General features: G+C 37.1%; 1 protein-coding gene across 1 annotated transcript in view; it reads left to right on the top strand.

Moving 5' to 3' along the window:
- rabgap1l.S (RAB GTPase activating protein 1-like S homeolog) overlaps positions 1-17,055 on the top strand; it is a gene marked incomplete at its 5' end in the record, with an annotated part of 148,777 nt that overhangs the window by 32,260 nt on the left and 99,462 nt on the right. Inside the window, 4 exon segments of the mRNA NM_001096453.1 lie at positions 165-331; positions 1,535-1,673; positions 6,533-6,626; positions 14,749-14,899. Of these exon segments, the coding sequence (NP_001089922.1) occupies positions 165-331; positions 1,535-1,673; positions 6,533-6,626; positions 14,749-14,899 (551 nt within the window).

Here is a 17,055-nt window from a genome sequence, read left to right as displayed (position 1 = left end):
GTGTACTGAGCTAACATATCACGGCACAACACAATTCATGATTCTTCAAAAATGCAGAAATTTAATTTATTTTATGTTTTTAATTTCAAAATATGTATTCACTTGTTTGTCAAAACAGAAATTTTAAATAATTTATTTATTTATGTCTTCATGTCATCCCTTAGATAAACGTGTCTATATGACAGTAGCAGTTGATATGGTGGTAACTGAAGTGGTAGAACCAGTGCGATTCCTGCTGGAAACAGTTGTGCGTGTATACCCCACCAATGAGCGATTTTGGTACTTCAGCAGAAAAACATTTACAGAGACCTTCTACTTAAAACTTAAGGCAGTAAGTCTTAAAATGTGGTCTTAAATAATGATGATCTGTACCTTTTAAGGGCAATGACATAGCTTGCAAGGCAACATGCAGTTTTTGGAAAGCAGAAGCAAAGCATTTTTTCTCACCATCAATCTACAATATTGCTGGTGGGAAATCATTTGGAGGAGATTAGTTGCCTGCAGAAGAAATTTATTGCATCTCCTCATCTTCGTACCTCCCAACAGTCCGGTTTTTTGCGGGACAGTCTTAAGTTTGACAGCTCAACCAGCAGTCCAGGGTTTGTTACTGAAATGTCCCGACTTTCTCTTTGATCTCCTGCACTGAACAGCCAGAGATAGACCTTTCTAACTTAATTGGCTTTTGGCAGAGAGCCCAGAATAGTTACTTAGATACTTTTGTAATAATTTAAGATAAGCAGGTCTCTTGGGGAAACTGAGATTCACAGCTTAAAGGGCAGTTCACCTTCATTAGCAAAACTGTAATAACACATAATAACCACAGAAATGTGCTCAAACTTTCATAACCTGACACATTTTGTAAAATGAACATTAGGGGGTGTGGTCAAAAACCATTTAGCCCCACTCCGTGCTCCAAATCTTTTTTGTCCCTCTTTCTGTTTCCACAATGTTGGGAGGTATGCGTCTGTCATTGCCCTAATTCTGTTCAGTTTTTCAGATTTTTCTGTCCACCTTCCACCTACCAGAGAATTGTGGCTTAACTGAGTTGAGGTGTGGGTATACCTCTTCCTTTGGCAATTGGCACATGTGAGGTACACAAACTGTACTGCATATGTGCTGTTTTCCAAGGTGGTGGGCAACATGGTCCGATGCCTAGGTTTTCACTAGATGAAGTCGACAGCAATTGGACTTTCTTACTAAGCCTGAAAAGGTTTCAGCCAAAGCCAGTTGCTTTAGACTAGATATTTTATATCACCTGGATGAATAAAAACCTTCATAGACATATTAATCAAACATTGTTTTATTTTGTTGTGTACATTACCCCATTTGTGTCAAAGCCATCTTCTTCTCCCACAAAAAGCATTTTTTTCCATTCGACACTTATTTGCTATTTTTTTTCTAATTAATTAGTTACACCCCACCCACCCTACACCTTGATCCCCCATCTGATTTTGACTTTTTTCCAGTAATGTATGCAAATGTCCTTCATAAGATTTTAGGTTGCTTAGTGAGCCATTTCTTCTATTTATTCAAGTCTGGAAGCAGTGGGACTGCAGATTCAATGTATGAAGTGGTGAGTCTGCAGCGACAATCAGAAATAGAGGAGGTGCCGCTCAGCCCCATGAGTGCAACTAGCTTGTTATCCCCTCAAGAAGAGGATGATCCAGAGGAAGGTGAGAGATAGCTGTGTTATGGCATAGCATTTATTTTTCCATGAAATATATAGGTATAAGACGTATTTTATGAGGATGTGGAAAACTAGTTATTCAAGTTCAGTAACATTCCTCATAGTGTCCAATTTAAACAGACAGTTCATTATTTATTGACTGATTTGCTTTTTCTCCTACCTAGTAGTAACTAGTTCTTGATGTAAACTATGTCAACTGCTCACTGTTCCATATTGATTGGAAAACAATCCTCTTTTGTTTAAATAGTTTTTAGCCTTTAGGCATGGTATTTTGTGTTAGAGAAACAATGGAAATCCCCAGGTTCCTATTATTCTGTATTATAGACCCCAAGTTTTGTACATATAAAATTTGGGGCTGTGGGAATGTTGGTGATTTAAAATAACTGCACAACTATTCATTTGTATTGTTTTTATGATTCATTGTTGAAGGTGAATGAAATCCAATTGACAATTCCAGCCCCCTCAATAGGCCTCCATACCTAACTGCACTACTGGGATTTCACCAACCAGCATATATGGCTTATCCTGGCTGAAATAAAGTGCAGTGGAGTTGGCAGTTGCCTTCTCGTGTCACTTTGGGCCCACTTTACTAAGCATGCCTCAGTGGCAACAATCTTAGTGAAGTGCCCATGCTGTGTGTGATGGCACATGTCAAGCCTATTGCACTACTATTTTTTAAACCAGGAAAAGCCATAGATGCTAGTTGGTGAAACCCCAGTGGTAAGGTTCTAAAGGGAGGTCTGTCGGGAAGGCCAGAGTTGTCGCAGTCTTTCGTGGTCTATAATACAAAACACTAGGTACTTGGAGAATTTCAGGATAAGGGGTTTCTGTAAAAGAGAATACCATGCCTAAACATGAACAAGCCGTACTCTTTTGCAGCCTAGTAATTTTGGTAATAATTAGGATATAAAGTAACCTACCTAATCTGTAGATAAATGGTCTTATAATGGACTCTTTGGAAGATGGCCGTTCCATAATTTAAGCTGTGTCAATAACAGATTTCCAGATAAGAAATCCCCTACCTTGAAATATTGTACTTTTCCTGACTTTTGTAATATGGTCATCCAATATCTTGTTTTTAGCTGTTAATTCAGGTTTAATGTCATCCTCATGGTACACAATATTTACATTTTGATGCACATAAGTGCTATCAGGTGAAGTAGGGTTATGGAGAAACAAGTTTGCTTGGTCATTATACAAAATACATTATACTGAACTTTTTTCTTGCTAAGTAAAACAAGGATATCACACCTCAGAGATAATTGGTTCAAAGCACATTGCTTGGTAGAGTTTAGCAAGTATTTTACTGTCTATCAAGATAATTAGCCCACTGGAGAGCATACATTTTTATATTGTGGTAAGCTCATCACTAAACTATGGTAGCTCTCACTTTATGTAAAAAATAAAGTTCCTTTTATAGGGTGTAAGCAATTTGTCTTAATTAAAGGGAAAGCAAAGGCTTGGGAACCCCTCTTAATTCTTTGGAGTTTTGTTTATCATTGGCTGAGCTTTCAAAGTAGCAACTTCCTTTTAATATATAACATGCCTTATGGAATCAGTAGTATTTCAGCAGTGACATAAAGTTTATTGGATTAACAGAAAATATGCAATATTCATCAAAATGCGAGACCCCAACAGAGATATTACATCAATACTTAGACTTCTTTTGCAAATGTAACAGCCTCTAGACACCTAGACACCTTTTTAGGCCTGCCAGACCTGGGTTTTACAGCAACTGTGCCTGTGGCCTTCCATTTCCTACCTGTGTGCGATAAAAGTATTGCATCTTCTCTGAATAAATACTGTACAGTTGTTTTTGGGGGGCCAAATATATAAAGAAATAAACATCCCTTTGAGCACAGTTGCATCCTTTATTAATAAATAGAAAGAATAATGGAAAAGACTCATAGGTGTAATGGCAGCCAAAATTTAGGTGTCAGTGCTTATGCTATAGGTATAACATTCTTTATCCAGAAAACTCCAAAATACAGGAAGGCCATTTTCCATAGTCAATTTTAAGCAAATAATTACTTTTTTTTTTTTTAATTCAAATCTGCTTTTATTGTAAAATATAAGCAAAAATAAACAAACAGAAAAAAAGGAAATAAAAAGTAAGTACAAGGTATTTGTTGCAAGAACATGCAGTAAAAATTACATGCAGAATGTCACAAAACACTATCAAAGCAAGTTCACAACCTCCTATGCAAATTCCCTCACTGCGTGCCTAGGGGGGTGGGAACATGAGTGTGGGTGGACATGGAGATCTGATGGATAGTCCAGGGTTCCCAAATTTTAACAAATCTATTTCTCCTGTCAGTGTCTGATTCAGACATTATCTCCATTGTCCTCCTTGTGTTTAGCTGTGTATACAATTGTTGTGTCGTGGGAGTCACAGGCTGTTTCCATGTTGTAGCTATTAAGGTTATTGCCGTGTTGAAGATTTGAAACAAAAGGCATCTGTCTACTTTAGTAATTACATTTTTTTAATGATTTCCTTTTTTCCTGTAATAATAAAGCTGTAACTTATACTTGATCCAAACTAAGACATTGTTAATCCCTATCTGTTGCAAAACAATCCTGTTGGGTTTAATTCATGCTTAATTGATTTTTTTAGCAGACATAAGGTGTGGTGATCCAAATTACAGAAAGATTCTTATCCAGAAAACCCCAGGTTTTGAGCATTTTGCATGACAGGTTCCATATCTGTACTAACGAATTCCTACTTTTTTGTTTAAATATATTTTGTGTCATAATAAAAAAATATAATTATAGGTAGTAACGAAACTATTGTGGAAAATTAAAGGAAAATAATATTTATGCAAATAACTACATCTATTTTATGCCTTATAGTAGTGCTTAGCTTATAAAATAGTCATGTACTTTCTACTGCTTAAATACATTTTTATAACCTGTAACTATAACTGCATTTAGTTAAAGGGGATGTAAAGGCTTCCAATTAAGTTAAGGGATTCCAATAGAATCCCTAAAAAACAAGCAACTTTCCAATATACATGCTTTACTTTATTCTTACTGTTGTTGATATAATCAGTCATACATGCAGGTCCTTGCTTTGTTTCTGCTGTAACCCAATCCATCTCCTACTAAGGCCCATGTGTGCAGCAGGAAATCCTGTGACTGCCTAAGTTTCTAGAAGAGCTGAAGTAGGGCTGAATGAAGCTGCATTTTAGAGCTGAAGACACTGGGTGCTTTATTTTCACAACAGTAAGAGTAAAGTAAAGCACATGTACTTTGCAAAGTAGCTTGTTTTTCAGGATTCTTTTCAGAATCCCTTATTTTAATAGTAAGACTTTACATTCCCTTTAATAGTTTTAATTATAAAAAACAGATTTACTACTGCTTTTGGGTTTTATAGACATGTTGTGTTGATCCTTGAACTAGTAGAGGATTTGTAGAAGTGAAATATGATCCAGGATAAATAAAACATTGCCTATTTATTTGTAGGCTTTATTCATTTGAAATAGATGATAAAATGTGTCTTCTTAACTTAGTAGATCCACCTGCTTGTAGTATATTAATGGGTAAGCCAACCCCAACATTAAAATCTGCCTACTAAAAGAAAAAAAAATTTCATTTTAAAGTTACAGTAAAAAATTGCTATTGAAAGCAGCATTTGCTTAACTCCCTTGTTACCTTTTAAACAATGTTGCAAAAGTCTTAAGCTGGCCGTAGATGTAAAGATCTTTAAAAGAGCTTTTCTTTATCGTGAGACCACAATTATCTTGAAACGATTGTTTAAATGTACGATGTGTCCATCAACTAAAAAAAACATTTCCAGCAAAACTGAGGGGTAGCTGCCTGCTTGGCCCTGCAAACATAGATAGATTGGACTGGGACCGATAAAGATTTTTTATCCTGGCCGATCAATTTTCTGACAGATGTCGGACGAAAAATCATAAGATGTACGATCGTTCGAATCACACTTCACGATAATTTGACGGATTTGTCGGATTTTGCTAAAATCGGTCATTTGGCAAAGAAAAATCCTTGCGTCTATGCGGACCTTTAGTTCCCCAGCAAAGATAGGGCTGTTAATCGGCTGCCTTGTCTTACATCTTTTCAACAGTCTGAGCCATCAGGGCAGAGGATAGAAAACAACAAATGCTGATTTCAATAGCAATACTTATACAAATAACTTTAAAATCTATAGAAAATTTGCAAAGACTGTATATTGCAAAGTTGCTTAGAATTATACTTTCTTTTACTAGGCAAAGAATTATTTTTTAGTTTGACATTTCCTTTAAAAAAAAAAAAATGCAATTCCGCACATGGATGCAAAATGCGTAAAAATCATTATAAACCATTTCATACAGTACCAAATAACGGTGGTATCTTATTGTTCCATGATCCCCAAACACCTCTCCTAATGTATTGCATGCCATTGGACTCTAAATCTCCTGTTTTACCTGGTAGCCAACCAAGCAGATTATTGGCTGATATGAGGATTGAGGATCAAAGTACCCAATAAAGCACCAGATGTGGCCATTCCATAGCTTCCTAAACAACCAGATCACACAGTAAAGATAACTTACACATGCTGATATAATCAGGAGCTGATTGGATGTCTGAAAAGCGTGTTCTTGTTACTAAGCAGACCAGAAATTGGTTTATATGTACCCACAAGTAAATAGATGTTAAATCAGAAATGTAATGATTGGTGAAATATTCTCCATCAGTATCTGCTTAGTTTGTCAAGCTCTATTACAGCTCCCTTGCTTACTTTATAACAGATATACAAACAATGGTTATTTTAAATCTCTGGAACAAATGGGGCATATTTACCATTAATCGTGTCAATATATGTTTGTTTCTTATATTTTTATTCAGAAAGTGATACTGAACTCTGGAGTGGCACTGGGGATGTTTCTAAAGATTGTCCTGAGCAAATTCTGGAATGCTGGGGACAATTACTTGTTAAATGGTAAGCTCGTTTATTATTTAACTGTTCAGTAGTAGAAATGAATTTTTGTGCATAAATTTAATTTAAAGCATTCATAGCTGTTGTTATCTCATTTAAGATCATTTAAAAAATCTCAGCTGTCAATCAAATATTGTCTGCCCCTCCATAGAGGTGGGGCAGACAATTACTTTAATTTTCTATGCAGCCCTTCCTAGATGTCACTGCTCTCCACACATTCCCCAGTTCTCTTCACCGTTTAATTGTGTAGCCAGGGCATGGGGATGGACATCAGATCCTCCATTCTGGTGCACAAACAAGATTCCGAGATGATGCAAGGCTATCCTTAAAGGGATGCTGTCATGGGAAAACATGTTTTCCAAAACACATCCATTAATATTGCTGCTCCAGCAGAATTTTTTTATAGTCAGTTTTGAAATCTGACATGAGGCTAGACATATTGTCAGTTTCCCCAGCTGCCCCAGTGACTTGTGCCTGCACTTTAGGATGGAACTGCTTTCTGGCAGGCTGTTATTTCTCCTATTTAATGTTACTGAATCAGTCTCAGTGGGACTTGGCTTTTACTATTCAGTCTTAGATCTACCAGGCAGCTGTTATCTTGTGTTAGGGAGCTGCTATCTGGTTACCTTCCCATTGTTCTTTTGTTTGGCTGCTGGGGGGGGGGGGGAAGGGAGGGGGTGATATCACTCCAACTTGCAGTACAGCAGTAAAGAGTGACTGAAGTTTATCAGAGCACAAGTCACATGACTGGGGGCAGCTGGGAAACTGGCAATATGTCTAGCCCCATGTCAGATTTCAAAACTGAATATAAAAAAATCTGTTCTTTTGAGAAACAGATTTCAGTGCAAATTTCTGCTGGAGTAGCACTATTAACTGATGCGTTTTGAAAAAAACATGTTTTCCCATGACATTATCCCTTTAATAACAGTGTCCACTAAATGGCGCCTGCCTGCTTGCTATAATTATGAATTCCCAGACTGAAGGAAACAAGATTCAAACAATTTCAAACAAATTGTGTAATTGAAGTTCATTTTCCTTGACTAAGGATTTTCAATAAGTTTTTTGGGTGATGGGTCCGCTTTAAACAATGGCGCACCAGCCATGAGACAAGGCGAAAAGAGCAAAAAGCTGCTTCTGGTAACATTAAGACCCACATTTCTGGGTTTTAAACCAGAAATTCGGCTCTTTTGGCATTTGCACTCTGTGCTCTAGCAATGCGGCCTAGCCCCCTCCGACCCGCTCCAACAGAAGATGGCAAAGGCCTAATCGGCAGCTTATTGGCTTGCATGTGGGCCATCAGTAGGGTTGCCACCTGGCCGGTATTTTACTGGCCTGGCTGGTAAAAATGCAGGTTGATCCCAATGTTATTAATAGGGAAAAAAGATTAATATATAGGAAGGCCGGTATTTTTTTTCCAGAAAATGTGGCAACTCGATCGATATCTGACCGAAAGTTGGGCAGGTTAAAAAATCTCACTCGGGCAGGTTAAAAAATCTTGTTGGATCGCGGCCGCATCTCTGTCTATGCGGTCCTGCGATCTGACTGGCCATATTGGATCCATTATGATTCGATCGTTGGGCCTTAGGCCCACTTCTATGGCGACATCGGCAAACGAGCGGATCTCTATGTCTGTGGCCACCTTAAGAGCGATGGGGGGGGGGCGGCGACGACATCACATTGCCTGGCTTAGGGAACTGAATCGCCCCTGGCTTTATAGTATGTTTTGTACCTCTTTTCTTGGGGTGGCTGTATAGGCTATGTTTGCATTGGTTTGCAATTCTGTATCTAACCTTTAGGGCACGGTTACACTGAATGTTTTTTTTGTTTTTTTTAACCTTAATCTCCTCCAACTACAAATGTTCATATAAATCACTGGTGGGAAAACGTATAATTTGCTCTATGTTCCCATGGATCACTATTCGATGTACTCCCACTGCTGATTTACATTAATGCCGCTGGGATGGGAACTTCAGTCAATTTGTCATTTGTGTTGGAAGAGACAGGCAACAAAACTACTTGATGTGTCTGCCCCAAGATTGTTTGTGGACATAAAGGATTTTTTTCTGGAATGATAAATGGTGTGCATAGTATAAACTGGTGATTCTGTATGTAAAAGCAAATGAATTTACGATAGAGGAAGAGATTGCATGATATTAACAGCACTCTTACGCTTTTAACATTTCAACATTTTTAGAGTTATTAAAGCAAAGGAAAAGTCTCTGCAGAGTGCCAATTTGTTATATAACTAACCTTGAGCCCCATTCCGGTGCTGAAAAAGACAATTGCCCTGAGTATAGTATATTACTGCTAATATTTTCATTATTATGACCATACCCTCATTTATTAAGAGAGCCACTATAAGAAATGCTTTTTGTTGGTTGTTTTTTTAATCAGTATAACTTGCACTTATTTCAAGCCCTTTATCTTTTTTTTTTAAAATAAATTATTTTGTACTGTTATGTTAGGTCTTTCAAGAAATAATCAAGTAGATGCTTGCAGACTCTCCTGAGATCAGACAGATATTTTTGTCCATTAAACCAGTTTATAGTTTGTGTGTCATTACACATTTCTAATTATTTAAATATTTCATCTAATTGACAGATTGTTATGCCCATAATTTCAGGTCTCTGCATTATGTAGCATACAATTAAATGTAATCAGCTATATTGAGTATATATAGAACAATAAGCAACAAAGGAAATGTTTAAGTCCCACAGATACAGAATATCAGTGGGGCTTGAATCCTTTAAAATTTTCTATATTTTTATATGAATGTGACCTAAAACAACATATGATTTTCAAACAGATCCTAAAAGTAGGTGAAGAAAACCTATTTAAACAAATGAAACAAAATTTGTTATATTTGGTCATGTATTTATTGAAATAAATGATCCAATAAAATATCTGTGTGTGTCAAAAGTAAGTGAATCAGTATTCATTGAAAGTTTAGCCCGTCCTCCATACAGAACAGCTTCAGCTCTTGGTTGTTGGTGGGGTATCCTCAAATGAAATGCTGACTTTAGGTTTTTCCACAACACTTCAGATGGGTTAAAGGAACAGTAACATCAACAAATGAAAGTGTATTGTATTAAGTAAAATATAATGCACTGGTAAAACTGGTGTATTTGCTTCAGTAACTATACAATAGTATACATAAACAAGCTGCTGTGTAGCCATGGGGCAGCATTTCAAAGCTGAAAAAGGAGAAAAGTCACAGGTTACACAGCTAATAATAGAACAACTCTGTAATATACAATGCAATTCTACATAGCTTATCTGTTATCTACTATTTGTCTTGTGCACTTGAATGGATTTCCCCATGGCTACACCGCAGCTTGTTTATATAAACTATAATAATCTTTCTGAAGCAAATACCCCAGTTTTATCAGTACAATGCAATACTACATTATTTATTCATTACTTAAAAACACTTACACTTTTTTATGTTACTGTTTCTTTAAGGTCAGGGTCATTACAGAACATTCAATGTATTCTGCTTTAAACATTTTTTGCTGGTACGACTTTTGTGTTTTTATGATTGTTGTCTTACTGCATGACCCACTGTCTCTTGAGATTCAGTTCACAGACAGCTGTCCTGACATTTTCCTTTAGAATTCTCTGGTATAGTTCAAAATTAATTGTTCAATCAATAATGGCAAGCCGTCCAGGCCCAGATGCAGCAAAAGAGGCCTAAACCAGAACACTTCCACCACCATGTTTCAAAGATGGGTTCTTATGCTGGAATGCAGTATTTTTTTCTATAAATGTAATGTTCCTCATTTGAGCCAGAAAGTTATATTTTGGTTTTATCTGTCCATAAACATTCTTCCAGTATCCTTCTGCTTTGTCCACGTGATCTTTAGCAAACTGTAGACGTCAGCAATATTTTGGGGGTAGAGCAGTGGCTTTCTCCATTCTAACTTGCCATGCACACCATTGCTATTCAGTGTTCGTCTGATGGTGTACTCATGGGAGACAGGCCTTCAGTTGCTTAGAAGTTACCATGGGTTTCTTTGTATCCTCTCGGCACTATTAGACACCTTGCAGTTGCAGTATCTTTGATGGTCAACCACTTCTGGTAGAGTAGCTTGCTCCATTTGTACACAATCTATCTGTTGATTGGTGCAGTCCAAACTCTTTAGACATAGTCTTGTACCCTTTTTCAACTTTATGGCCATCAGCTCTTTTTTTGAGGTTCTCAGACACCTCCTTTGTTTGAGAAATGATACACATCCACAAATGTGTTTTATGTGTGATCAGGCTTTGCTGGATCCCATTCTTAAAACAGGGTCTCTCACTCACACTTGATTGTGATCTCATTGACTGAAAACACCAGACTCTGATTTCACCTTCAAATTGTATGATAATCCTAAGGATTCACTTACTTTTGCCACACACAGATATGTCATTGGATCTTTTTTTTTCCAATAAAACACATGACCAAATATAATTATTTGTGTTTCATTTGTTTAACTAGGTTTGCCTCATCTGTTTTTCTCAGGTCAAAGGATCCAGCTTTAACATGTAAATATTGCCTTTTATCAGTTTTTTTTAATATGCAAATGCACAGTACTTTCACTGAATATTCACAATATTTGAAGATCCTTAGAAACTCTTACCTATTTATAACCACTGCAGCAGGTTTTGTTATTACTATAACATGTTGTTATGCCACTCTTCAGGCAAGCGCAATTGCAGCTTATCTGGCTAGATTTGAATATATAAAAAAATAATAAAAATGATCTATGTACACAATAAACAGTGACTTCTTAATTAATAGTACTATTGTTCTTTCAATTTTCCCAGAAGAACTGTCTTCCTTGCAAGACAATACCTGTGCTGGCATAAATATGTAGTACCTTGCACATGCCTTAATCTATTCACATGTTTTACTTAAGAAAGATCCTTCACAAAATTTCATTGTATGTTTTTCAACTCGAGTACTTAAACTCAAAATTAGTTTGTAATTTAGGTTTGTTATGTAAAAAATGTAATGATACAATTGCTTTATGGGCAAACTAAACCATATTTTATATACTGAATTTACTGCACCAGCCTAGAGATTCAGCATTTGTACAACAGGCTTTCAAACTTGTGTACAGGGCCTTGATAGAAGTAATAGGCTAGAACTGGTGCACGTTATGGTTTGGGCTTCTGTATAATCCCAACCACTGCAGCCCTTTAACAGTGAAGTTACCGGAGTAACTGAAAATATATATATATATATATATATATATATATATATATATATATATATATATACACAACACACACAGTGGTGTGAAAAACTATTTGCCCCCTTCCTGATTTCTTATTCTTTTGCATGTTTGTCACACTTAAATGTTTCTGCTCATCAAAAACCGTTAACTATTAGTCAAAGATAACATAATTGAACACAAAATGCAGTTTTTAAATGAAGGTTTACGTTATTAAGGGAGAAAAAAAAACTCCAAATCTACATGGGCCTGTGTGAAAAAGTGATTGCCCCCCTTGTTAAAAAATAACTTAACTGTGGTTTATCACACCTGAGTTCAATTTCAAAGGTTATAAAGCCATTTCTAAAGCTTTGGGACTCCAGCGAACCACAGTGAGAGCCATTATCCACAAATGGCAAAAACATGGAACAGTGGTGAACCTTCCCAGGAGTGGCCGGCTGACCAAAATTACCCCAAGAGCGCAGAGACAACTCATCCGAGAGGCCACAAAAGACCCCAGGACAACATCTAAAGAACTGCAGGCCTCACTTGCCTCAATTAAGGTCAGTGTTCACGACTCCACCATAAGAAAGAGACTGGGCAAAAACGGCCTGCATGGCAGATTTCCAAGGCGCAAACCACTTTTAAGCAAAAAAAACATTAAGGCTCGTCTCAATTTTGCTAAAAAACATCTCAATGATTGCCAAGACTTTTGGGAAAATACCTTGTGGACCGACGAGACAAAAGTTGAACTTTTTGGAAGGTGCGCGTCCCGTTACATCTGGCGTAAAAGTAACACAGCATTTCAGAAAAAGAACATCATACCAACAGTAAAATATGGTGGTGGTAGTGTGATGGTCTGGGGTTGTTTTGCTGCTTCAGGACCTGGAAGACTTGCTGTGATAGATGGAACCATAAATTCTACTGTCTACCAAAAAATCCTGAAGGAGAATGTCCGGCCATCTGTTCGTCAACTCAAGCTGAAGCGATCTTGGGTGCTGCAGCAGGACAATGACCCAAAACACCAGCAAATCCACCTCTGAATGGCTGAAGAAAAACAAAATGAAGACTTTGGAGTGGCCTAGTCAAAGTTCTGACCTGAATCCTATTGAGATGTTGTGGCATGACCTTAAAAAGGCGGTTCATGCTAGAAAACCCTCAAATAAAGCTGAATTACAACAATTCTGCAAAGATGAGTGGGCCAAAATTCCTCCAGAGCGCTGTAAAAGACTCGTTGCAAGTTATCGCAAACGCTTGATTGCAGTTATTGCTGCTAAGGGTGGCCCAACCAGTTATTAGGTTCAGGGGGCAATTACTTTTTCACACAGGTTTAGATTTCTTTTCTCCCTAAATAATAAAAACCCTCATTTAGAAACTGCATTTTGTGTTTACTTGTGTTATCTTTGACTAATAGTTAAATGTGTTTGATGATCAGAAACATTTTGTGTGACAAACATGCAAAAGAATAAGAAATCAGGAAGGGGGCAAATAGTTTTTCACACCACTGTAAATATAGCCACTGTAGATACTGGCACTCATCATATCACAACCACTTCCTGGGTGCTTTGCCAAACAGATTCACACAATTTTAACATGGTCCCCAACATCAACGCTTTTCGGTTCTCCTTGAACCATATTATACCGTATATAGATGGATAAATGATAGATCGATATACAAAACAAAAATCACCAGCACTCCTTGAATAAACATACATGTTTGAGAAAGGGACGCGAGTCCCGAGACTACACATATATTTTTGTACGCTGCTTTTCATTTTTTCAATACAAATTTACTTTTGCATATTCATGGCATGCTGGTGACTTTTGTATTTGGTTCACCCGTGGCGAGGGTTTGGCATCTAAAATAGACATGTAAAAATAGAAGCTATATATATTCCCTTTAATGCAGCAGTGTCATTTTAGGGCATTGGTTTTTCATCTGTGTAAACTTCAAGCTTCAACAACACAGTAAATAAATACTTATGCAAACAGCTAATTTGATTTTTCTTAAGATTTCTTCAATACAAAACTGAGATTTAAAGGGGTTGTTCACCTTTATATTAACTTTTAGTATGATGTAGAGAGTGATATTCTGAGACAATTTACAGTTGGTTTTCATTTTTATTATTTATGGTTTTCGAGTTATTTAGTTTTTTATTCAGCAGCTCTTCAGTTTGCAATGTCAACAATATGGCTACTGGGGTTTGAATTACGCTAGCAACCATGCATTGATTTGAAAAAGAGGCTAGAAAATTAATAGGAGAGGACCTGGACAGAAGGATGAGTACAGGTAATAAAAAGTAGCAATAACAATACATATGTAGCTTTACAGATCTTTTGGTTTTTTAGATAGCGTCAATAACCCCCCTTTTGAAAGCTGGAAAGAGTCAGAAGAAGAAGGGAAATAATTAAAAAAAAACTGTATAAAGAATTAAGCCCAATTGAAAAGTTTCTTAGAATTAGCCATTCTATAACATACTAAAAGTTAACTTAAAGGTAAACCACCCATTTGAAACATACTTTATGAGTGATTTGAAATAGAAACGACACTGACATTTCTATTTAAGATTATTTTAATTTAGTAAAAAAAGATTACGACTCGAGTCTGAACACTTTTACAAAACACTGTATAGTTTTGATTCTTCATTAAATGAAAACCTAGAGATTGTTCTTACTAGAAAAATGCTTTTTATGGCCATGGCAACTGACCATGACCCCAATGTCATTAACTGCACACAAGCATGCACCCTTTAGGCATTCTGGGATTATAAACACAGTACTGAGAGGTAATATAGAGGATAATGTACTCCTTCTGCAATGTATAAGTCATGGAGGAGTTATATAACCATATAAAAGCACAAGGCTGCTGGCCTTAGTAATAGTAACTGCAGTGTTATTGCTAATGCTGTATGCTATTTATTCTAATGCAGGCACAGCAATCTAAGTGTGAGGCCCAAAGGACTTTCATCGCTGGTAAAAAGAGGTATACCTGAGGCCTTGAGGGCAGAGGTGTGGCAGCTCTTAGCAGGTTGTCATGAAAACCAGGAAATGCTGGATAAATACAAGATGCTCATTGTAAAAGTAAGAATCTGTCTATTTCTAGTGTTGGAATTGTTTGATTTGTGTTTTTGGGTGATAGTTTTTTCTTAAAATAAAGAAATGCACTTGCTTAATTCCTATGGCGAAAAAAAATGTTTTAATAAAGCGTATTTTCCATGTTTGGATTATAATACAGGGGCCTATGCAGGCTTGTTTGAAAAGAACCATGTAGATGTCCCAATGTTGTTCGTGTCTGACAGGATTTCAAACCTCAATAATTGGGGTTACTGAGAGAAAGGACAACACTGCAGTGCTAGCTGCTGAAACTCGTGCTTTTATTCCACAACATGTTTCGGGCCCCAAGGCCCTTTATCAAGTGTAGCGTGAACATAGTGAGGTACATACATTTATACAATACATGATAAAAAACGTATTAACTGTACCGCCCATTTTTTGGGGGGTAGTGCAAGTGAGGCGTCTCTTTGGATTTCCATTGGTTCAAGTGAGGGGCGTGGATTAACCCTGTGTGGGTATAGAATCAAGTCCATTGGTGAGAATTAAAATAACAAGTCCATTGGTGAGAAATTAAAATAACAGGTACTGCCAATGTCTGGCCTGCCTGTGTTACACCTGTAAAGAAACCTCACTAAGATTTATATAATGAGATATAATCTCTTAATCTTATACATAACTCAATCACTATATATAAATATATATAATTGCCCTTCTTACCGGTAGCCGTATTCTATTTATCCTTATAGGCAATATAGTTATCTGTGGAAAAGGAACAGTAATAGATTTAGTATTCTGGAAAGATAAATGTCAAACACTGATTATAATACATTGTTGCAATAAAGTTTCACTGAAGTGATTACAAGTAGCATTTTACACTGCAACTGTCATTCATGCCTAGAGGCTGTAATGTATCGAGTCTTTTTATCCAAAAAGTCTCTCTCTGTGAGAGATATTGTTTCATATCCCCGCCCCTTTGTGGTGTCTGAATGACTTCTAGTACCATCCATTTTAATTGGGTCTGGTTGTGGTTTGCCAGATTAAAGTGTCGGGAAACTGTAGTGTCTGTAGGGGAGCCCTGTTTGTAGTTCCGTATATTGCCCCTATGCTCCTTTATTCTGGTTTTTATACTTCTGCTCGTTTGGCCGACATAACCCTTGCCACAGGGGCATTTTAATAAATAAATTACGTTTTCTGTTTCACATGTTGCATACTGTTTAATTTTTATTGGGGTACCTTGTACTGGGTGTCTCACTATTTCCCCTTTAATTATGGAGGTGCAACAAATACACCCTAAACATGCATGCGTGCCTACCTTAGGTTTGCCTAAGAACCTTTGGGTGCCTTGTCTTTTGGGTGGGAAAACCTCAGCTGGGCATAGGGTGTCCCTTATAGTTTTACCCCTTGTATAGCTGAATAAAGGGGAAGTAGGGATTTCTTGTTTTAGTGTCCTATCTTGTCCTATCTAAGCACGAGTTTCAGCAGCTAGCACTGCAGTGTTGTCCTTTCTCTCAGTAACCCCAATTATTGATGTATACTCCTTGCACCTGAGGTGGGGGTGCACACTGAGATTGAGAGGATACTAATTTGGACTCCAGAGGCACAGTCAACCCAATAGTGAGGATTTCAAACCTGCAAGATATCAGTTGGCCAGATCATGGTTTTGGTTCCATATATGGGTCGATAACTTCTAAAGTCAGTAAAAAAAAGTATTGGCCTGTGTATTGCTAAGTTGAGACTGACATTGCAAAATTATATGCGTTAAACATACAGCACCTGCACTGCCTGTAAGTGTTAATGCATTGTTAATACATGTAAATGCACTCATTAGGTATGTGGCTAAAGGCAGCGTTTCATAGGCTGCTCTCCTGTGTTTTCTACCTGATCAGACATGGGTGGAACAAACGGAGAATGTGAGGGACAACACGCTATAGTGGGTTGGCACACATAGTTATAAAGTGTGTATATCCTCCTTAAAGGAAAACTATACCCCCCAAACAATGTAGGTCTCTATTAAAAGATACTGAGTAAAACAGCTCATGTGTAAAACCCTGCTTCATGTAAATGAACCATTATCATAATAATATACTTTTTTAGTAGTATGTGCCATTGGGTAATCATAAATAGAAAATTGCCATTTTAAAAAATAAGGGCCGCCCCCTGAGATCGTAAGATTCACTGTGTAC

Source organism: Xenopus laevis, chromosome 4S (genome assembly GCF_017654675.1).
Source record: "Xenopus laevis strain J_2021 chromosome 4S, Xenopus_laevis_v10.1, whole genome shotgun sequence".
Classification (NCBI taxonomy): Eukaryota; Metazoa; Chordata; class Amphibia; order Anura; family Pipidae; genus Xenopus; species Xenopus laevis.
The sequence above is the reverse complement of the archived record's forward strand: the minus strand, read 5'-3'. Positions and strand labels throughout refer to the sequence as shown.